General features: G+C 38.6%; 1 protein-coding gene across 4 annotated transcripts in view; it reads left to right on the forward strand.

Annotated features, from left to right (window-relative positions):
* CABIN1 (calcineurin binding protein 1) overlaps window positions 1-24,332 on the forward strand; it is a 122,864-nt gene that overhangs the window by 92,931 nt on the left and 5,601 nt on the right. For all 4 annotated transcript variants that reach the window (XM_075041633.1, XM_075041635.1, XM_075041634.1 and 1 more), the window contains exons 35-36: window positions 12,213-12,504; window positions 24,060-24,224. In XM_075041633.1, the coding sequence (XP_074897734.1) occupies window positions 12,213-12,504; window positions 24,060-24,224 (457 nt within the window). The remainder of the gene's footprint in view (window positions 1-12,212; window positions 12,505-24,059; window positions 24,225-24,332) is intronic.

Here is a 24,332-nt window from a genome sequence, read left to right on the forward strand (position 1 = left end):
CACTGTCTCTGTTCTTTAGATCTTTTCAACGTAACCTCACATAATGCACATTGCGTGGTCCTTCCTTCAATGTGTTGTACGTACATGACAAACGCTTCTCAGAACTAAAGTGCAACTGTGTTAGAGGTGCTGGTTAATAGGTAGAAGAACTTAGAAGGTGAACCTTCTGTATTATATAGAGTTAAGAGGCTAGCCTTTTAGGTTTTTCCACCTAGTGGAGCTGAAGAAAATTGAGGCTGTAGGTCAACTCCTGTAACAAGGTTTAGTACTGTCTACTCTGCAACTTCAGGAAAAGCAGGTATTTCTGTGTCTTTTGTGAAAGGTTCCAGATTTTTTGTTGTTGTTTTTTCCATTTAAGATATGTGCCTTTCAGTGGAGCTTGAACCTTGTGTTTTCATGCACTATTCTCTTGAATCTATGGGTACTTGTTCTCCTCATCTCATTTTGATGAATATTGTTTTACTGGTGATTATTGTCTTGACCAGGAGGGTAGAGAAGGTTCAAACCCTCAGGGCAGACTCCGTTACACAGCATTTTTTCTAGACAAGATTACCTTCACACTACATTTCTTTCTGAAATGGTGTTAATTTTAGTTGTCAGGAGGCATGCCAACCTGTGTTTTTCCCTGCGCTGTGTAGAAAGTATGAGTCTTGAGTAACCATAAAAATTTCCAGTTGTTAATACTGAGATAAAAATTATCTAACAGTGTGTTTAGTTAAAACGTGCATTTGTACAGTGCATCTCTTAGCAGAGTAACAGGAGAGGATGTAAGAGTAAAGGAGGTTTATTAGATTTTCTCGGAGGTAACTTTCTCCAATTTGTGCCCCTCAGGAAGTCAGTAACTTTTTTCCATCGAACTATAGAAATGAACAGCAATGTTGAGAGGTATTCTAATAGAAGCGTTTCTTTGCTCCTAGTCTGGTATTTAAGATTTTAAATTTTTTTTAATAAAGAAATCTGGGCTCAGCATGTTAAGGCTTTTTTAGTTTATCTTAGGGAAAAAACAGGCGGCATCACACTGATTTATGACTTCAAAATAAAAAGAATTTGCTAATAAGCTGCTTTAAAAAGTAATGTTACTGTTTGCTTTTTGGATGTGTTCACCTTTTTAAAAACCACTCAACAAACTTGCATGTATCAGCCAAGTTACTTGCTGGGCTTTGTTGAGGATTCTGGGTATGCGATTGCTATGCCAGCTCTTCCAGCAAAATCAACAGTTACCGAGGCATGTGGCAAAACATCAGAATGGTGAAAAACCTCCACACAAACTAATCTTGAAAGTAGATAGAATAGGTGAGCTAGTATTTAACTGCACCGGAAGTGATGAGATTTCCTGTTAAATCACTTGAAATAAAACATACCTCTTAATGTGATGCACTTTTGAAGCTTGTACGCGTTCCGTTTTAGGAAACGGTCCCAGCTAATGAAACTATTACATACTGCACTCTCATTTTTGTCTGTTTCTAGCAGCATCTTGTAAGCCCTGTGAAGCTGCCCTACTGCTAGTGTAACAGTACGAATTAGTGTGGAGACACAGGAATAGCCACTCTCATAGACATCTGTATGTTTTCAACAGACTGAATCCTGTTTTATTTAAAATTGGCAAGTATTTGCCTTCTGTAAACAAATGAGTCATGTATAGAGCTGCTGCAGCACAGAGAAGTGCTTTGTTATTGGATAGTTTGAGTAGGTTTACAGAGCCTGTGGTTCTTCAGTCACTTATCCCAAGAAATTGACAGTCAAAAAAAAAAAAGTGAACACAAAATCCACCTTGATGTATGTCTTTCTCTGTTGGCTGTTGTATTTTACAGGTCCAGGCAGTATATGGTTTCTTTATGAAAGTTTTCACTTGCTACTAAAATTAGGAATTATTTGAATTATGGCTTTTCAACTTTCTTCCAGAGCAGTCAGAGTTTTTAACCTAAATATTTAACAACTCCATTGAAATCTTTTTATATGCCTCTTCAGGCATAAGCAGGAAACAATACAGCAATCAGTAAATGGAATTTGACAGAGTGGGTTATTATACTTTTGTGATGACATCTAATCTTTTTAATAGCTTGGCAGTACTGTGACCCTTTCACTTGATTTTAGAAATCCTCTGTAGTCCTCGTGACTAATGCAATGTTAACATGTATTGAGCCAATGAGACTCTTAACAACTTCTTCTACAAAGCCAGCTAAATACATGGGGAAGAGCCTTAGAAAGGTTGGCCCCCAGCTTTGAAGAAGGCAGAAAAACATGGTAATATAAAACCTTGCTACGATAAGTTCCTGTGCTCCTGGAAAACTGTTGAAATTGAAGTATTCTCTATTGAAATATGATACATCAACGAAGAAATAAGTGTAGATGCTCTGTCATGAGATCTTGCATAGGGTGGCGACATAGCTTGCTGGTGCCAGGGACAGAAGATTGTGTTTCAGAAAGGGTCCTTTATACATGTGGCTGCTGTTCATAGTTCAGGTGTTGCTTAATGTCTTTACAAGATGCTTAACAGTATGCTTGTGCTTGGACTGTAATAGCTTTAACAGAAAGGTGTACCTATGTGTACTCAGTACAGACTTCGATAAAATGCTGTAACATTAGACCTCTAGTGGGGTGAGGAACCTTACCAGTTAAACAAAATCAGTTGAGCATCATCTTATCAATTAAACATCTTCTCAAACTTAATTGGATCCAACTCTTGCTTTCAGGAGTGATTGATGTTTTGCCATAGCAAACACAGTTTTGCTTTACCAAATCCTGCTAATGGGGGCTTTGAGTTTTTAATGTCTAATGCAGAAGCAGCTGAAGATGGGAAACAGTCATTCAAAGAGGCTACCAAAGAGAGACTTGTGAGCTTGAAGAAGCTGCTAGTACATGCAATATAAATTAATCCATGTATACTACCATACTGGAGGGTGGGGGGGGGGATCTTAACTTTATGAACAGCTTGTACTGTGTTTGTATTTGGCTAGGTTCTTTAAGTGTTCCTTTAAGAAGTATTTACTGTTAAACCATAATGGTGAAGTAAAACCTGAGCTTTTAACACTATCTAATGTGAACGTGAAAGGGGGGGAAGACTAAAATGTACGCAGGTTTTTTTTGTGTTTAATGAAAAGGAAAATACTTTATGGTGTGTGGGAACAGAGTAGCATTGATGAGATTCCAGTAATTGATATAAAAATGTATTCAGTGTAAGTTGCTGGGAGATATCTTTCGGTATTCCAAAATAATAATTTTTAAAAGTGATATATTCATCAATTTCAGCACACTTTTGTTCAAAATCTAAAGAGTAGCGATGCAACATTCTTAAACACTGATATTAATGCTGCTGTTTATCTTTCTTACCATATCGTCAGAGAAGAGACAAGGGCAATATTGTCTGATCAGTTTTCAGTGTTACAGAAGATTGCCCAGTGAAGACTTTGAAAATAAATATCGTTTTATCTGTTACAACAGTATAATCATCAGCCCTTCAGAGAATTTTCTTTTACTGCTTGTTGCATATTTAACTGCTCTTGTTGGAAGTCGCTGAGCTGATCATATGAGTAAACTAATGTGTGCTGAGGATTTAACAAAATATCTTCCCAAATATTCACATTTTCTAGTATGCCTATTGACCCTTTAGCCTATTGAACTGTTTTTAAAAACAAGAGGCCAAAGTTCCGGAGACTAATTAAATTTAGTTCAGACTATGGCAGCTTCAAAAAAAGGGTGTATCACCACCAGTAATGACCCATCAGGAGTGGGGTTGTGACTCAAATATATGTAATAGCTTATGCTAGTATTTAAAGTCATGAAGTGAGTAGTCCTGCAATTGGAAAAGGTGGGAGAGCGGTAACTGAGGGAAGAAAGTAAGTAGTTCTGGTTGAATGACTTGTGATGGTCTTGGAGTTTTCTCGACCTTTCTTGTTGTTTAAAGTAATACCTCTGGAAGACATGATAGTGAGTCATAGTATAAGAACATAGCATAGTTAAATCAGCACTTTAAAGTGAGAACTGCTGCTAGAAGTAAGCCTGCTTCCTTGGTGGCTGCTCTTTCCTCTGCCATGGTATATGTTCCTCTGTGCTGGCACAGGCATTTGTATGGCTGTGCAGCACACAGGACTGGAGAACAGGTGTGGATGAAAGTTATTCCTCCTCTTTTTGTCCTTTTCTGTTTAAGTTCTTCAGTGTGAGCAAGATTTTTGATACACACGCATCAAATGGGCTGAAATTGCTATGCAGTAGTGGTCACTGTGTCATTAGTAGTTAAGTTACTAAAGTTACACTAGAGATTAATTCACTTTGTGGTCAAGCAGCATTTTGAAGTGTGCTTGTTCTTTTCTTTGATTTTTCTCAGTCTAAGAATGTTATCAAAAAGATTTGCAGATCCTGAAAGCAGTCAGCTATTGCTCGGAGTTATAAGATATATTTTTAGTCTTGCCAACTCTGATTTTCATGCGAAATTAATGGTCCCTGGAAATGGAATACCAAGGAGGCCTTGTTGAGGGACAATGAAAGATTTAGAGGCAGACTAGTTTGACCTTGATGTAGCATTACACTTAAATGTGTGTTCCTGAGGACCAAGGAGAGGATGTGCTGGCAGAAAGCAGTTGTGAGGCTTCTAGATAATGACAGAATTTCTAATAAGCCTTTCCACTGACTGCTTAAAATTGGTCATATTAAATTCTTAATTTTATATAGAATGATGATGTCTGTGGTACTGTTAAGGACGTGTCGACATGGGAAAGTTATTGCAGCACAAGCTAGGATGAAACTTCATAGTGCACAGAATATTCTATTAATGCATGTGGAGATACTTCAGTTTAAGAACATATCTGTCGTCTTTTTTTCTTGACTTGCAATTTGAAAGGTATTTTTATTACTGTGGACTTAATATTGAATGCCTTAATACTAAAATTACAGCTTTCGCTACTGTTTAAACTGTCACAACAGGTAGCCTAAAGAGGACAGGTGAAACTTTGTGGTTGTGTGTTAGGATATACTGGATATGGCCAATCCTGAGAACTGAATTTATATAAAACAAATAGCTTAAAACATTGCAGACATCAACATTGCACACAGGGCTGGATTTAACATCTCTAAAAATACAAGAATGTTCAAAGGCAAAGTTCCAAAATGCCACTAAGTGTCTAGTCCTGTGTTGTGACCCTTGAGAATATGGGACTGTATGTAGAAAGTCCCAGTAATGGGTAGCGTTGTAGCAGCTGAAATTTCTATTGGCTCCTCACAGTATAGTATATCATCTAAATGTCACGAGAAGGGACTATTTCAACATTACTGAGTTATTTAAGACTCACTGCCTTAGCCAAAAAAATCCTTGCTCTGGGACCAACTCCATCCCTGAAGAGTGAGGGAGAGAAAAGAAAATTTCAGCCACCCTTTCCTGCTCCAGCTGCCAAACCTCGAGCTCTCCCTGCACCATTCTGGCTGATCAAATCCTCCCTTTCTCCCTTAGCTTCACTTGCCTCTTCCAAAGTAACACATCCATGACCACCTTCTCCCACTGTCTGGTGCCAAGCTCCCAGTGCTCTCATTGTTTCCCTTTCTAAACCTGCAGTCAAAACTCTTCAGCAGCTTTCAGTGTCAGATCTAATTAAACATGATGCTTCCTGAAGAAGCTGCCACTAGAATCAAAACAAATAAATTTTATTATGAACACAAAGGCACAATCAGGTTATGCAAATCAGCCGTGCCTTTCAGGCTCCTGGCGGGCTGCCAACGTGATCCCTGGTTTTACAAAGTTTTGCTGCTTCTGTAATACAAAAGCAGTATTTGTTGAGGAAAGGCACTGTTTCAGTGCTGCTGTTACTGCCCTACTCTAGTTCCAAAACAAGTAACTGAGGTCTTGTTTTCTCCTTTCACCGGTGTTTAACTCTTCCCAGTGCTGGCAATGGGTAATCTTAAACTGCAGCCTAGTACTGAAGAATTTTAGGGGACCATAGGTGATGGGCTTGCTGGGGGGGGGGGGGGTCTGCAGCTGGAACCGCGCGCAACCTCAGAAGTGCTCAGACTGACTCTGCAGCATCAGTCTAGTGGTGTTACAGTCTCTGTGTTGGACCTTACAGTGAATGTGACGTTTTATTTGGAATGGAAAAAACTGTCTTCTGTGAGTGAAGCTAGAGGGCACTTCAGGGGACTTTTTCCCCTTCTGCTGTGGAATGCAGTCAGCACTGCAGTGACATGGTCTTTCAGGCTTTTTTCTTCAGGGAGAAAACTTGTGAGCGACTTGTTTGAACTGCCTTAAATGTCTAGAGCATTTTCTTCTCAAATTCTCACTTTAAAAAAAAACAACAACCACAAAACAACAAACCACCAAGCTGTTCTCTTCAAGAAACAGCTAAAAGCCTTCTATAAAGGCACTTCGCTGGGGATGGGAGGAGATAAGTAAAATATTAAATAATTAGAAAATAATCATCTCTAGTTCTGCCTCGTGTTTTCCCCCCCTTTTTGTTCCACCCACATGCTGCTAATTTTCATCTTTTCTTCCTGCACATCAAGACGTCAGAGACTGCTTACAGAAAAAGTTGTTTTTCCTGAGTTGTCTGTATGCTTTATTAATGCAGCAAAGATGAGAAGAAAGGAGGGGGAAGGAGGAGGTGCGAATAGGGGGGACAAAAGGACGAGCTCTTTCATGGTCTCACTCCTACCAAAGGGTGACCATTTTCTTCACTGTTGCATTTGCCAGTTGCCATGGCATCCCCCTCTCACTCTATCCTGGAGGTGTATTCTTGATATAATTAACAGCTCTCCTCCTTCTGTCTCCTGCAGAAAGCAATCATTAAGTGAACATGAAGGAAAGAAAAGTCACTTTTTATCTTTTACTTTGTCTATCAGTGTTTTTCATCCTACTACCTTATCTCTGTTGATCAATAATGATGTTTTTGTGTATGGAAGCATTGCTGGAATATGGCTGCTTGTGTAGAGCAGGACATTAAGCCCCTGCATACATTTGTGTAAATGGAGGATTTTGTTAGGCTAGAGTGCAGTTCAGTCATATGTATATAAACCTTCATTATTTTCTGTATATAAAACTGTAATCTTGGGAAATAAAACTGTAATCTTAGGAAATATAAGGTTCTTTAGAATCTGGATCGTGAATATTGCTGCTAGTTCTAATGTACCTTGAAGAAAACTTCCAAAGGACATTTCTTTCAAATATTGCTGCAGAGCGATTGAGAAAAAAATATGAATAGGCATAGTTTAATTAAAACACAATGTTGAACAGAAGTTGGAGTGGTAATTGTGGAATGTGGCCAGCATATTGTTTAGCCAGTTTGTATGACAGCTTCCAGGCTTTGTGGTGATGCGCTGGTATTCTTTTAAAAAGATGCACCTTTTTGTTAGGTGGATTCTGACTTCAGTCCCACTAGGGTGCTAAACTCAGACATGGGAATAATAAAAAAAACAAACCAAGAAAATGTTATGTAACAGTTGCAGTGCCAGCATCTTTCATTAGGAAACTTCTGTTGGGAAGACTGTCACTTTCCCGTTCTATGGAACATTTGATCGTTAATTTTTCCCACAGGCCTGGAGCAGTGAGCCATTCCAGAAGTAGTATCAGTAAGGTTCCTGTAGGATTTCTTTGTTTATCAAAATGTGTTTTGAAAACAACAATAAGTATGGTAAAAATAAACCACTGGTCAGGTTGTCTGGTTTATGACTTTGCAGCTAGTCTAGGAAGTAAAATTTTTCTCATGTTTTATCTTAATGCTCAATTTCTTTTTGCCACTGCTGTTGTCTCACTACTGAAGTGCCTCACTGGGAAACTATAGGGAGCTGTTTTTTCCACTAACATCCCTGAAAAAATTCTGTACTTTTGCTGCTACATTTCTCAGTGGAAGGCTGTCCCAATGCTGGCTTTCCTGCATTTTGTTTACTTTGGTTTTGCATCAGCTTTCAACATGGGAAGGGTTTGTCCATAATCTCTGTGAAGCTGAATGAACTCTCCGAGAAGAGGCGTATGCTGAAATATTCAAGGTTTTAACAAATAAGGAGACTTATTTTGTCACCTGTATAAGTCAGAAATAGTCACAGTTCACAGAAACATGCATGCTCATTATTCATTTAGATTTCAGCTTTATACAGACTTCATAACAAAGAATGTTTTTGCTAAGTATTTTAAAGAAAAGCAAATAAGATCGTGGATACTTCTGGAAGTAATGGATTATTATTCTCACCGTCTATGACGTCATTTGGATATTAATAAGCCTTAAATGTTTCTTGCATCCACTTTGATAGTATAGTAGTCAAGACAAAAGTAGTACTGCATACTCTTCAGTACCTCATCTTGTTTTTAAAAATCCAGAGGGAAGTCTGATCTTGACAAAATGAACCTGCGATTACAATGAAAGATAGGAAGAAGGCAGATAAAAGAGTTTTATTCTTATTTCAGTTATATGCACTTCTTCTGTAAGTAGCATCCTCATCAATGTAAGAAAAGATCCCTTTCCTCTTGGTGACTAAAGCCACTTCGTAATAAAGCTACTGTATTTCAAATGCGGTGGTGGTAGCAGACGCTCAGCACAGTGAGGTGGTTTGGAGAGGGGGAAGGAGAATTTCTGTAGTTTTTACTTAGTGCCACAACAAAGCAAAAACAAAAAAAAAAACTAATGAGAAACCACATAAAACACTGGTAAAGGATTGTCACCATTCCTCAGTTTCCTACTGTATGTTTGTGGAAAATAATCTTTATTATGCTTTAGTGCTGGTATAGCAGTAGAACTAGATGAACATAAAGTGCTTCTGGGAAATCCAAGACTTCCTGTAATGAGTTTTTCTGGGTTTATTTCTCAGATGCAGTGTTACAAAGTCTTGTGTTTTCCTGGAGGCAGTCACCTGCAGGATGATGAAATGTGGCCCCATATGTATTGAGTAGTATACTTAGTGACGTTGCCCTGACCTGGGTTTTGTGAGTAGCATCACTTAGTGATCAGAGGCACTGGAATTCTTGCCCCTATACTAAATTCAAAATCTCTTAAAAGAAAGGAACATGTGCCTCACTGTAGCTTTTGTCTTAGCTTTCTGCTTACAGCTTTTGGGTGGTCTTCAGTTTCAGGGTCCAGTGAAAACATACGAAGCAGGTTTCAATCCCTTTTCTTAGGGCCATGCAAGTTGCAGAATACACAGTAGCCAAGGGTGTGTTTAACACTTTGACTCTTATTTTAAAGATCGCTTTCGCTTCCTTTTTCTTCCACCCCCACCTCCTCTTCTGAGAGAAGAAAGTCATTGAGCAGGTAGGTTTTTTTTCTCCTCTTAAGGGCTCTGTTTCATTGGGTTGAAAAGAACCTGACTATTTACAGAAGCCTTAGACAACTCTTCACCAGGTCACATCTGGAAGATTCCTTTTAAAGCCATAAATCTTTGGTTGCCATTCTTTGGTACAAGGCTGCACTTTTTGATTACACATTAGTATTTTTAGTCATGATTTTACTGAGACAGAAACATCATGTTAGTTTCAGCTTTATTCTTTTGTGCAAATAAAATGTTACTCTCTTTATGAGGTAGGTTGATTCTCTGCAAAAGAAAAAATATTCTGCCCAAACCACATCTTCACCTGGATGAACCAATTCGAAATAAAACCTGATGTATATTTCTTGTCCCTGATATATCATCTTCATTTTGAGAGAAATAAAATATGAATTTGGTTCTATCTATGTACACCAATAAGGGTTGTTTCAGTCTCAACCTTTTCTATGTGCTGGATCATCTACAACTTACAAGATGGCCTTTTCAATGTTTGTCACTGCCTCCATTGCCTAGTTAAATGCGTGTTGGCCTACCACTGGGATTCTACCTGGCAGCCAGTTCCCAGTGGCATTCCTTAGACTTACACCAGGGCATCATCCTTTCTGATGCCTTGGATGATGGGTTGGAGTGAACCCTTAGTGAGTTTGAGTGACACCAGTATGCTGGAGAGCAGGGCTACCTACCATTCAAAGGAACTTCAGTAGACTGGAGGATTGCATTGACAGGATCTACCTGGAGGTTCAACAAAGAGAAATTCAAAGTCCTGCACCTGGGCCAGAATGACCCGTGTGCAACATAACTGGCTGGAGAACAGCTCTCCCAAAAAGGATTTGGAGCCCTGGACAAGAGGTTGAACACAGGTCAACGGGGTGCCCTTGTGGCAATGAAGTCAGAGCGAGCTGGCTTGCTTCATCCTGGAGAAGAGAAGACTAATGGAGGGTAGGGGTATGGAATTGCTATCTTCACCAGAGAGGAAGAAAACAGATGAGAGGCACTATTTAAAGTTGCAACAAGAGAAATCTGGATGAAGTGATAGGAAAAAATATTCACTGTGAAGGTAGTAAAGCACTAGAACAGGGGCCCAGAGGAGTTGCGGAATCTCCATCCTTGGCGGTATTTGGAACTGGGCTGGACATGGGCCCTCAGTAAGCTGATCTAACTTTGAAGTCAGCTCTGCTTTCAGCACAGAGTTGGACTAGAGACCTCCAAAGGTACGTTCCAGCAGGAATTACTCCGTGACGTTGTGCCCCTTCTCTCACTAATCATTTTTCTTCTGAGTATTATCCAAATATTGCTGAGTTCCTTTCCAAATGTCCTCTTTATGTCTCTGGAAATAGCTGTGCGTTTTTATAGAATTATAGTCTGAGATGCAGATATATTTTTAACAGATATGTACCTAACTAGTAGTACCTTCGTGTATTTCTGCTGAGAAAATTTTGGATACAATACAAGCACAGAAACGTCAGGTTCTACATAATGTATTATGTAAGTTAATGAAGTGCATGGGTGTGAAGGGTTTTCCCTCTAAATCACGGCTGAAAACATTTCCTCTAGTGATCTCACTTCTGGCTTAAGGCTTTCTTCTGCAGCTTAATTTCCCTCAGGTTTGTGTGATCCCATTTCTGTGTCTTGAGACCTTTAGTTCTGGAACCAATGCTTTAAACGTCAGAAGCTTGTTGCTTTCAGAGGCAGAATAGACCTTTTTTGATCCAATATGGTAATTGTTGTGACTATAGCTGCTATATTTTATTTTTTGTGTGCAGATGGAATCTGGCAGGTTTTAATCGTATGCTTTTTAGAGGTTGATTAATCAAGTTCAGGAACTTCAAAAATACATTCCACCAATTATTAAGGAAAAAAAAAAAGTACTTGTGTGCTTTCCACCTCTGCATTTTAAGTATGTATTTTCTGCAGCTGAAATTTACTCTGTTCTCTCAGTGAAATTCTGCTGACTCTTCTGGCATTGTAATAAATCTTTGGTCATCTAGGACATTAGGGCCCAATTTGATTTTACATTTGACAACAGAACTCCGTATTTCTATTTCAAACACTCATACCCTTATCACCATGTTTAAAATGATTTTTTCTTCGAGGCAGAGGTATGAGACAGACAATTAAACAATTGAGGATTCCATTCAACCGTATCTTTTACGGTCCAGTAAGTCTCCATTAAATGAAGACTGTAAAAAGCATGACAGGCAAGAATACTTTATTTGGTTGCTGATAAAAATTACAGGGAAGATACTTGTTTTATGGGTACTTTCATTCCCTTCTTTGGTAAATTTATGTCACCCTTCTACCTTCTGTCTATATAATCAGTGACACTGCATTGAATTCTTAGCTCTGGCTTTGGAGAAGAGCATCGCTCTTGGTGCCACTGCAAAGGCACCAAATCTTCCAGAGCATTGTTCCAAGTTGGACACCAATGTTACTCAGTTCTGCAGTTACTGGAAATTTATGGTTTGGGGTTAGGCTGATCACTTATTTTGCAATAAGTACGTTTTTCTGCCTTCTTTTTTTCTCACATCGTTCATTAAGAATAATTTCTTTTAAGAATTTGCAAATTCTCTTAAAGCACTGCAGGTCTGTTTGTTCAGGTCAAGGGTTTGTCAACATATTTTTAAATGAAAGAAATGTGTTTCTGTTCATAGGAGTTTGTAATTCATGCTTAAAAACAGAGTTCAGGAAAGTATAGTATGTTGTGAGGGATTTATTAAATAAAGCATTTTGTAAATGTGAATGTGAATAAATGGCCAAGTGTTAGTTTGATAAATAGACCATAAAGAACAGAAAAATAATCTGTAAAGGAGACGAATTTCTTTATAATAGTGACTGATTTTATATTCACTTTAGCGAAAGTGTTTTCTGTCTACAAAAAGTTGTACTGCTTGCAGTCGTCACTGAAGCAGGTAGCATATGCAGAATTACTGGCACATATTTTCTCACTGTCTCTGCCTGCCCTTTTTTGTTTTATGTAGTCCACAGGAGAAACACCCACAACCCCAAAGCATACAAAGGACAACAGAGAGAGCTTCTTCCCAGTAACGCCAGCGACACTGCATCCTACCCCAGTGAACCCAGACACTGTGACTCCTGAAAATCTCCTGAGACTGAATGATTTGCATTCCAAATCCAAACCAGCCTCTTCTTCTTCATCCTCCTCCTCCTCAGCATCTTCAGTACCTCCATCCCAGGAGTCACACAGGGACACTGAGCATCTCCGGAGTCAAAATGTAGAGACTGCTCCCAGCATGAGTGATCTCACACGTGGTAAGTCTCAGAGAGGCAACAATGGTTTGGCCCTCTCTAAACGGTTTTCCGAGGCCACATGGTGAGTCAGTGCCTGAGTTCTGCTTCTGTCCCATATTATGATCACTAGACCACATTCAAAAGGCTACACAAACAGAGATTTTTGTCTTGGTCCTGAATTGGGCACATCTACACAATTAATACGTATTTTACTTACTAGGGTAGATTAAAAGAGTGGCCACTGTCTATGTAACTTGCATGTGAAATCATGGAATAGCGGCCTAAAAATAGTCATATGTTTTAAATAGAGAATTTAAGTCTAGTAGCATAACCTCCCCCTCCCCTCCCCATTTGTTTTATTTTCTTCAAAGAGGTGAGGATCTAGTTCTTTAAAATACCTTACATCTTTAAAAAAGTTAGAAATTATTGCAATTGAAATAAACTGGTGGACAGCCTACATCTGACTTACAAGTGCCTGATTAACATAATTAGATGCATAGCTATCACTTCCCTGTATATGTGTGTGGAGATACATAACACCGTGAAAATTCCAAGCTTCTACACGGTTCATAACGTTAGTGTATTATCACTGTTACTTTTCACATTTGAGAAAAGAAGCATCTGGCAGGACTGGAATGTTGGAAATACATTATTTATAGCCCTAGTATGTTTATGTGCAAGGTTAGAGTACAGAAAAGGATTGAAGAAACACAAACACAACAAATGTTATTTATTCTATAGCACGATTGTGTGATTTTAGGACTGTGTTATGTACTTGGTCCTATACAGTTTGTCTAGATGAGGAAAGAATTAAATGAGAATGCTGGTTGGTTTTTTTTTACTGCTGTCTCTGTCTCTACTGCTGTCATGGCAGGCTGGCTTGTTAGCAGTAGTCAAAATCACTGTGCAGGGCAGTACTGCTCCACTTTGGGGAATTAAGTAAGATTACACCCTATTTCAGACTTGCCTCGAATGCCCAAAAGAGATGGTTGTGCCTATTTGTGGGGTACTGTGCATGTTAAGGTGTCAGAGTACCTGCCATAGCCTGTACTTTCTTGCAACCTTAGCAAGAACACTTTCTGAAAAAGCGTCTGCTGCTGCTTGTGCTCACTCCATCTGTTCACAAGCTTGGACTCTAACATGCTCACAAAATGCCATAGACAAATTCATAGGAGCCCAGGTAAAGTTATGAATGAACCATATACATAACAGGTATTGTGGAAAGTGACAGGTGAGGATACAGTGGAAATAGTGCCCGGATTTGTGAGACTTAATCGTGCATAATATTAATAATGAGTAGACTCTGATCTAGTCTGGATGTTTTGTTAATCTGTTATTGTGATGTTCTGAAATTTTTATCTTTATACTTTTGTTATTTAATTTCTTTCCATATGTAATCATCCTTGGCATCTGAATGCACATAATCTTCTGAATTTGTCAGCAATGAAGAGCAAATTAGGGAGAAATCAGTTTTCCCAATTTGCTAATCTCTGAGTACAGGACAAAACTGAGATTTAACATCCAATATTAGCAGTTGCATTATAATCATCTAATTTTCCTTTTTCACAAATCCAGGAAGAGATTGTCTTGGGAGGGGAAGAAAGGAAAGGGGAGTGATAAGGAAGAAATGGCTTAGTCAATGTGTAAATGACGTTTGTTATTGTCCTTATGAAACTAAGGAATGGAGTTGCATGGTGTCATAAGATATCTTGGCAGGCTTGTTCAACAGGGAGTAATTCGGGTTTGTGCCTAGACAACAGGGAAAAAAAAAAAAAGAATCCTCTGTAAAGTTGCTGTATGCTTACTAAGGAGACTGGTAGGAATGACAATGCAGATAAGAACCCATGCATTCTTTTGGTTTTCAAACAAAACTCACAAGCATTTCTGATGTGCTTTCCTCTCTGCAATTTCACAGGCCACATTGCAGTGACTGGAACATTTATTTTAATCTTTTGACTTCCTAGGCTTTGTTAGGGTTGTAAAGTTACATATTGTTCTTCTTTCATGCTTTCTATACATCATCTTGGTTGAGGGAGATGGAAGGATTAGCTGCCAGAATTACACCCCTGAAACAGTGTCTGAAGATCAAGAGGCTCTCTCTGCAGAGCTCTTATGCCAGTGCTGAATGCCTGCATTGTATCTGGCTTTCTGGCTCTCGGACCTACCTGACAGGTCATTTCTCTAGCTGAGACACACACCAATTACTGCTGTGTCCTTTCTTCTGCTTTTCTTTTTAATTCTCCTATCTCTGCATCCACCTCCTCTAAAATAATTCTGTTACAACCCTTTTTCATCTGCCTTCCATTAGCTCTGTTTCTGTAAAAACTCCTCCCATTTTTAGAGTAATCCGTTTTCATCTTTTTTCTTTCTTGTCACCTCCTGTACCTATCCGTTCATGTGAAAGTATTCCACATCAGAGAGTATTAGCTGCTGTTGTTTTCTGTGACTTCACCCAGAAAAAGGAATGGCTTTCCAAGCAGTGTTGATGCTATGCCACTCATTTCTTTTGTAAATATTTTAGTGAGATTTTGTCTAGTAAAACATGACTAACTGGTACAGAATACAGCATGATGAAGTCCAGCAGCAAAGTAATGATAGTGGTAGTTTCAGCACAGGAGCTTCCTACATTTAGGCATAAATGTACATGGGACTATTGGCCTTTGTGGCTCAGCCTAAAATTTTCTGTGGGGAAACTAAAATAGGACAATTAAGATAAACCCTCTGCAGCCTGTCACGCTGTTCCAGTATTACACTGTTCTAAATTGCTGAAAAATCGTGACATTTTCTTCTTCTTCATTATCCTTATTCTAATAATGATTCTTGTAAGGAGTGAACAGGAAAACATTCACATCTGAGTTTGATACCAAAAGAAGGTTTTTATACTTGGAATTATTTAAAGTTATGCATTTTGCTTATAGCTAGCTATTTACCAAATTGGAATATAAAATCAGAGTAGAGGAGTAACACTTCCCCACACACACATTAAATTTTTGTCCATGTAAGGCCTGAGCATTTCAATATAAAACCAGAGTCATGATATAGCTGTCCAAACTTAGAAATTGAGAGATAAGGAAGACAATTCTTTCTGTATTGTGCAGGGAAGTTGCACTCAATAAGCCACATGAATATCCTGCTATAATTTCAGATGTTTGTTGTCTAGGCATAACAGGGCAGGTAGAGGTGTCAATGTATGTCAACCTGTAGAACTTTTAGAAGCACAAGAAATAAATGGGAGTGAGGACAATTGTGTGGAAGGGTAAGTAGCACTATTGCAATAGTGAGCAATGAAGTTAAATTGTTTATGTGTGTGTAGGCAGCAGCAGACTCCCTAAAAGACGGATGTTCAAAATAAAGAGGGGTTTGAAGTGGTAAGTCCTAAGAAGTCGGTAATGATGTTGTAATATGGTGGTTCATCCTGTAGGCTTTTAACTGGGCGTCAGAGTCATGAGAGTACTTCTAGGTGTAAAGAGCATCTTTTCCAAGAAGTCTGTGGCTTAGTTTATTTTAACAACTGATAGATGACCTTAGGTTGATACTGAGTTCTCAGAAGACTGAGGCAATTTACTTGAGGGAGAGAGAAATACTGCAAAGAATGTCAACTCTATAATTTTGCATTCGTAGCATCTGTCTTTGTATTAGAACAGTGCATGCCACAAGGGTTCACCTTGATTTCTTGTGCTTTCTAGATATCCAGACATCAGTGGACATTCACAATACCTGTTTCTATCTGAGTGAAATAATGGAGATTGTAGGTTGTCATCTTGAGTTGAGTTTAGCCACATACTGATCTCGGTGACTTCTGAGTTTGCTTGTCCTAAATTTCTAAAGACAAAACATGGATTTTAAGAGCCTGTAATTCAATGCACAGAAAACCCTCTGCTTACACAAAATGCCTGAAGTGTTTGGCCCTGTTGGCCATACCTTATTTTAACTATGGATTTCAATTCAAACTTTCAGGTACTTCTTAAATGACTGGAAGTAGTAACATTCAATTGCAATCAGTGTCTTACCTTGTTTTTTTCTACTGAATTCAAAATCGTGCTTTAGAGCACAGAGTTGTTCTCAACAGATGGCTCAAAAAAAGCTGAAACACAGAAAAGGTTAGGCTGGCCAAGGACCTGTGGCCTCATGTGAACCTTCTCCATATTGTAGTTACTTGGCATGAGGATCCTCTCTTAAACGCACATGTTCTTGTCCTCCGTTTTCTTGTGTCACTTGTATGCAACTTCCTTTCATTACTTTCTCCTTTGTTTCCTGTGTTGACTTATCCTGGTTTTCGGCAGCTGTCTTCCTCAGTTCCCAAGGCTGAATTCCTCCAAGGCTTTAAAAACTCTTCGTTAAATACTTGTAACCCCATGTCTTTTGTACCATCCTAGGGTAGAAGCTCCTATCCACCTGTTAGTGACTGCGAAGTCACTAATAAAAATCAACCAGGCTGCCTTCAGCTAGCTCTGCATTTGCTCTCTCTGATCTCTTGCTGCTTCAGCCTCCTTGGCATTGGTATTCTCACTTCCCCTTGTCTGATCCTTGCTTTTCATGAAGCTTTTTCTTTTTCACAATGGGTGCACTCTGAAAACAACTTCACTGCTGAATGTCAGCAGGAGGTTTCCTGTTTGTGAATGACTCTTAATTCCTCTTTGCCTAGTGCCTAGACAGTACCAGTCAGTCATGTCTTTTCCTCTTCCCTTTGGAATTACGCTGGTTTGCTTTGCTATCGCCACAAATGCATTCCAGAAGATTTTTTGAATACACTTAAATGCCTGTTTCTGATCTTTGCTCTTCAGATTTTTAAAGTTTTACTTATTCAATCCAATGCTGTGCAGAAAATCCTTTGAAATTAAAACTGTCATTGTTTTTATGTACCCGAGTTAGATCAGTAAGAACAAATAGGACAGGAGCAGCAGCTTCCCAGCTGTGGCTTGTGAGGTGATGGTATGTAGCCAGGGGTTTGGTGCAGTCTGGGCAGGTTTTTGTGGTCCAAGAGGCTTTCCAACCCCTACACCCTTCGTTCCCCCCTTGAAAATCCTGTGGAGTCACTGATCTATGGATATGTTACACTAATGGAATACATTTTCTGGAGACCTTTTGTAAAAGAACATGGTAATGATACTATATTGTTACAATATGTTTCAGTTTCACTGGTTTTAGATTACTGCCAGCAGCATAAAATTTACATATATTCCTGCACAAATGAAGACTGGAGAGAGATCTAGTTGTAAGCCTACTGCACAGGTATTACATTACTTACAAACTTCTTAGAAAATTGTGGGGTGTCATTATATTCTTTTAAGAGATTTTTCTAACAGCTGCTTTTGCTAATTTGCATTGTGCTTAGCTGGCTGTCAGGCCAAAGAAGGATGAAATACAGAGAAGGAAAGGCTTTACGGCTTTCATTAGATAACAAGTACATAAAATTCAGAAGCAGTAGACCACAAATGAGTGACTGTTACTATCCACAGGTACTACTATGATGCTCTCCAGATGATGTGTGCTTGCTGAGTCACAACACAAATATCAATTAGCTGTATTTTTATAATGCCATTTGAAAGCTCATATAGTTGAATATCAAACTGTTGTCTTTTTGATCTACGCCCATACGTTTTTTTTAATTGAAGTTTTGTTTTGTTCTGTTTTGTTTTGTTTTAAAAAGAGAGAGAGAAAGTTAGTATTGAACTTCAGGGCTTTTCTTTACCAACATGCATGCCAGCTTTCTGCACCTCTAGGAAACTTGGTAGTGGCAGGAAGTGTTTTTGGACATGGGAACTCCACTGTCGCTGCCATTAGACTGGGCCAGGGACTATTTCTAGGAAGTACTTTCAGAGCAGCCACCTGTTCTAAGTTTTAATCCCATTAATGTTGTGCTGTGACAGCTGACCTCAACATTAGGAAGCATTTTGGGGTATGTCTCATATAATTGTACAGTAGACTTTCTGTTCAGGACCCTAGCGATAAATATAGCAGTATGCCGTGCTATTACAGTGCGAACTTCTGTTCACCAGACTGCTTGAATTTTTTGCGTTTCGGGGGGCAATAGAACTTGTGTTCTGCAGCTTTTCGCCTCCAAAATTACCCTGACGCTTAATTTTTAACACATGGTTTTGTATGTCAGCTTTGAATGTAATTTCCTGAATTTGGCATTTCAAGTCAAATACTTATTTCTACAGCTATGACTTAGTAGTGGTTTTTTAGAAATAAATTTCATGGCAGGGTATTTGGAATGAATTTAGAGAAAGAAAATGTGTAAGGAAAGGCTGCCAAGTATACCTACTGCATCCTGTGGTGAACCAAGTAGTCTCACTGCCTGCCGTGGTGTAGTACCTCATGGCAGATACAGTTTGAGGGCTGATGCCCCCATTATTTCTGGAAGTCAGCATCCTTAACCAAACTGTGTTCAGCTGAACCAACCTGTGTTCCAGTGCAGTCTTTCCGTTGACTTAGTAGCACAGTATATGAGGAAACTCTGAGCTTCTTCAAATTCAAGCTTTCCATGGCCTTTGCAACTGCTGTATGGGGGAAAAAAACTGTATTAATTCCCAACACACTGGAGGGTGAGGCAGATGGAATACAGAAAAGTGATTGTTTTCACATTAGCACTGTTCTTTGGAAATGTGGTAAGATACTTACTCCATTGTGCCAGGGAGCAAAGGATCAGACCCATTTCCATCACCATGAAAAAAAAAAGTCTACCTTGTATGGTAAACGAGTAACAGTCAGTTCTGTGAACAATTGCATGTGCTGTGGGTGGCCATTAAAATACAAAGTAAACCAGTTGTTACTGGGACTAGTAAAATAAGTATTTCCTAGTGTCTGTAGGCACACGGGATTCAGTCCTCACTCTTTTTGAAGTGGTTCGAAGGCAAGGTAGTACAGACTTGCTAAATCATAGTAATGTATTTTCAGGCGTTTTGTCTTGACACACAGAACTGCTGGGGAAGGTGTTTTGCAGAGGGATGAAGGCAAGTGATGGAAGTGCTTTATTTAATCACTTGAGGCTGTTGTCTGTTCATTTCTTCAAGCATTTGCTTGTGAAATCATGTTAGTATGCTGTCCTGGAGTTCAAAGCTCAGCTCATTCCTTTTTCCTATAATGAGACGACGTTTTGTGTATGCACTGTAAGTTGCTTGTATCCTTTAACATATCTGTGCTATAATACTTCAAACTGCTTCCATCAGAAACTGGAAAATGTTTTTTTCCAGGTGCTAGTCACATTTTCTGGGCTTGTCTTTCAGTTGTCATGAAGTAGGCTTAGTGCATGACTAAAGGATTTTTTGAAATTCCACATAAAATGTTTTATAACACTGTAATGTTAATGTCTCTCATACCTGACAGCCTGATGAAATCAAATGATTAAGTGTACAGTGCAGTGCAGAGAAACCAGAGCAGCTGTTTACTGGTTACAGTACTACTGCTTTTAAACTTTCTCCACATCTGCAAATTGCCAAGTGAATATTTTTTACGGTGTTATTTTTGAGTTTATACACATCAGAATAGCAAAGTAAATTGTCTCAGTACAAAAACGGTTGCAGGAGTTGTATAATCTGTATGTTTATAGTGTGCGGATATATGTATATAGTGTATCCTCTGTATAAAGAGAGACCGAGAGCGAGAATATTAACTGTGATGAAGTCATGAACCCAGGCGCCCGCTATAGGCATCTGCAAACACTGGTTACCCTGGCAACAAGTGGAAAGAGGTTGGAGAGGAAAGCTGGAGTAGGTTGTTGCATTGAATTGTTTTCAGCTTGTTTCTTCCTCACTAAAGCAGGGAGATGTTGAAAGGTATGATGTCCCTCTTTCTATGTGTATACTATTTTATATGTATTTAGACAGTTGTTGGGAAAGGGAAGGCTAAAAAAAAATACTTGTAATTCAGTTCGATTGGAGATGAACTTTTCAATATAAATAATAATATGCATTGCAAATCTGTGGTTTTTTCTATGAGCTTAATTTTTGTGTGTTGTGTTGTGGGGTGAGGGTGCTAAATGGATCTCCAGAGTACAGTACCTGTCCCGTCTTCAGCCTGGAGAGAAGTGACTATTGCATATTATGTCTTCAGAAACTGATTTTATTTTAAACTGGGTTTGTGGAGCTAATGTTTGAGAACCTGCCAGGACAGTACAAGTACTGAGTATTACCAAAAGATTTGTTAACTGATATTAAAGCTGAGCTTCTGAACACCTTCAGAATGTGCTGTACTTACATTCTTGTGCTCTTGCACTTGTGCAGAATATTGTGGCTCGTGAGTTAGTGGAGTCTTTACCTCCCTGGGGAAAGTTTTTATTAGAAAAACTAGGACATCATGTTCAGGGCTATAACAGCACCTTCCACAAGACAAATATCCAGACATTCTCTTCAGAAATCTGTTTTAGACAAATAATAGGAGATCCAACTGTGTGTTTCTTCTTGATAATCCTTCTCTCTTTTGCCCTTTTTGTCTGTAATGCAAAAAGGATGTAAATATCTGTGCACTATATTAAATTATAAATAGTATAAATTATGATATATACACCTGAAACAAACAATTCTTGTCATTTTCAAGAATTCTTAAAAATATTATGTTTACTAACTTTATTTTCAACTTAGAAATAATGGCACTCGACTGTTACAAAAAAAAAAAAAATTAAAAATTGCACAGTCCTAAAAGAATATACTGTATGACCCAGTCAGGGGATAGAATTCAGTCACTGTGTATTTAACACCTCTGACAGCAAGGGATTGATTAACAGGCAGCGGTTCTTGATTTCTCATGTACTGAAAGACGCAGCCTAATGGAATATTAACAAGTGTTGTTTCCAGAAGTGCAGTGATAGAAATAACATGCTTAGTGTGCCAGACTCCTGCCCTTTCATTTCCATTCACTTCTACATGAAAAAGGGTTGACACATAATTTTATTCAAATTAAATCTAATTTTACTACACTATAAAACTGGATCTTCAAAACTTAACAAAAACAAATATGACATGGAAGAGGGAGATGCATATGAGTATGCTGATTGCTCATAAAAGAACATAGACTGATACCAGTGTTTGTAGCATCTTCCTAGAAATAGGCTGCTCAAAAGAACTTTTGTCAGTGGGGCATATTTTAGTTAAAATAAAGCACAGCAAATCATCTTAAGCAATGATATATCTTATAATTAAACAAGGATTGTAATCAGCATAAGAGGTAGAGTTTTGTCATTAAACAATAATGCAAATCAGAGCTCTTATTCTGAATGGTGAACTAGTAAGTCCCTAATGTAATTTAGCAGTTGAGTATATACAAAACTGTTCTCAGTTAGCAGTATAGTTGAGGTTGTAGGATTTGCAGTTTATTTGTATATAGTATTGTATCTGCTAAATTTATTAATGTTTTGTATTCTTGATTAGTAAGTGGATGAGAAAGATTCTGTTAGTACTTACCCTAGATACTTAAGACTGTGATTCTGGAGTGTTGGAGTAAATGAAAAAGGAGTTGACTTCTTAGCTGTCTTGTAGGGTGATCTTTTGAAATCATCATTTTCATCTTGCTTTTCCTCAAATGTTGATGTAATGTTTCTTCCTATCTTTTGATCAAGTGTCTTGTAGCCATTTCAGTGTGGGAGTCTTCTGGGTTTAGAAATACAGCTTATCGTCAGACGCTAGCAGTGTAATGGGATATGTGTATATTGGCTTCAGGCCACGTTAGGGCTGATTCTTCTTCATACAGTCTCTTGTACTTTGTCAGCATGTTGTTAAATCATACATGTATCTGGTATAAAGGGCAGGCAGATACACAAAATGATTCTTCAGCTATCCTCTGCTTCTTAAACAGGGAAACAAGGAATTGTGATTTTCCTAGTCAAGATTCCTGTAGTTAAGTACTTCCTTCTGTGTTGTTTTTAAGCTGATTTGGTCTATTAATACAATACGTGTATAGATGCAAGTATTGTTTTCCTATTTCCAATGCTGTATTTTGAAGTATCCATAGAGAAATGTGCAAGAGAGTGCTGAGAATGAGAACTACATTCTTCTGCATTAGACCTTTCCATTTTGTGCTTGATAGTGAGTGGAACATCACAGAACAGAAGCTGCCTGTGATTTGTGCTGTAGTGCGTGACCTTTCCTTTTTGGGAACTATTGGAGAATTCTCTACAAGCAAACTCATTTATCCTAAGGCTTATATTGGCTATCAGCTACAAGTTTAGATGATGGGTTCTTTTCTTTACCAATGAAAATTAGTGGATGAAAGAACTTACAGCCTGCTTTGGTAAGCCTTTTTTTGTACAAATTATTCAAGAACCCTAGAAAATCTGATTCATTTAAAAAGTTGCATCTTTCAGACTGCATTGATCTGACTTTTACCAAGCTGTCAAGCTGTAACGTTGTCTTAAGCGTTTTCTGCAAGGGGAACTCTTGTACAGGAGAATATTACCATGGTAAATTCCAAGTTCTTATCTACACTGATGAAGATGGAGAAGTGTTTTCAACACTTGAGGGGGTGGGAGTATTTTTCCAATGAAAAAAAGCTGAAATATATATTCCTTTTTAAGACATCACACTGTCAGAATCCTAAATTAATTTAGAGCATGGACATACAAAGAATTTCAGAGCAAGTTAGACTGAATATCCGTTGCATCTGCTGGTCTCTGATAGCTACTTGTGCACACCCTAGCCTGTGTAAATATAAGGTGGTTCAAATTAGACTAGACAGCCCTTTGTTTTTGAAGGGTATCTTCATTTTTATAAGAGAATAAGAGCTTGTTTGTGTGTCCATAGCCTTGAAAGGCTTGCTGCTGTTTCAGTCTGCCCTTCCCAGAAAGGGCACCAGTAGCTCTCAGTAGTTCAGTGAAAATTACTCCCGTTCCGTACAATATGCAGTTCAGTGTGTATGAAAACTGGTTTAACACTGCATTAATTTAAAAGCAGATACAGCTTGTACGTAATAAAGAGGTTGTACACACACATACGTGGATTCTGAGTTATAAGCATCCCAAGTTCCAGAATAGCAGAAGGTGGGAATTTTAGACTAATGTATTTATAGAGGTACCGTGGACATACCAGTGAAAAGTGGGCATTTAGTATAACTTGATATTGGTTTAATAAAAACCAGATTTGGCCCTGTTACTGGATGTTCCCAGTAATTAATCTTACTTACCAGGAAGCTGCACTTCAGCGTAGCCTGTACCTGTGGTTGCAGATCAGAGAGGCACCCACTGATCACAGCTGGCTCATCGTTAAGGGTGATGGATTTTGCTCTGCATGTGTGGCAGGTGTTTCAACCCTCACATCTCCAAAAGAGAATGGTCAGTTGCATGTGTTTTTCTTGCAGATGTGCAGAGATAACAAAATGTCATAAACAAGATTTTTTTTTCTTTCGCTTTTTAAATGACATTTACTTTTTCTTAAGAGTTTGAATTGATGGCACCAAGTATGAAAAAGTTGGTGTTGCCATCTTAGCTTGCCAATATTTAATTTCATTCAGTCACGTTATGGTTTAGAAATTAGAGCAAGGGTTAAAAAAAAATTTCTATGTGTTGGTTGGACAGCAAAAGGATTGAGGCTTAGGAGAGAGATCAGGATGTTTCTTAATCTGTGAATTATATTTCATTACTAAAGAGGAAGAAGAGCTTGAAGTGCCTTTGGAGGGGCTTGGATTTCAGCAACAGGAGTCACGGCTTTGTCAGCAGATGAAAATGGCTACTGTTGCACCATCGCCAGAGCCTGTTTGCTGGCAAGTGGAATCAGTGACCAGCACAAATTCGGGACATGTTTGTACCCAAGGTATGAGCTTTCTATGCTTCAAAGAATTCTGTAAACGGGTGGTTAGCTGTGGATCAGTCTGTAGGGATTGCTTGATTGGGTAGTTGTGATTCATATTCCTCAGTTTCT

This window comes from Buteo buteo, chromosome 11 (assembly GCF_964188355.1).
Source record: "Buteo buteo chromosome 11, bButBut1.hap1.1, whole genome shotgun sequence".
In the NCBI taxonomy this organism is placed as follows: Eukaryota; Metazoa; Chordata; class Aves; order Accipitriformes; family Accipitridae; genus Buteo; species Buteo buteo.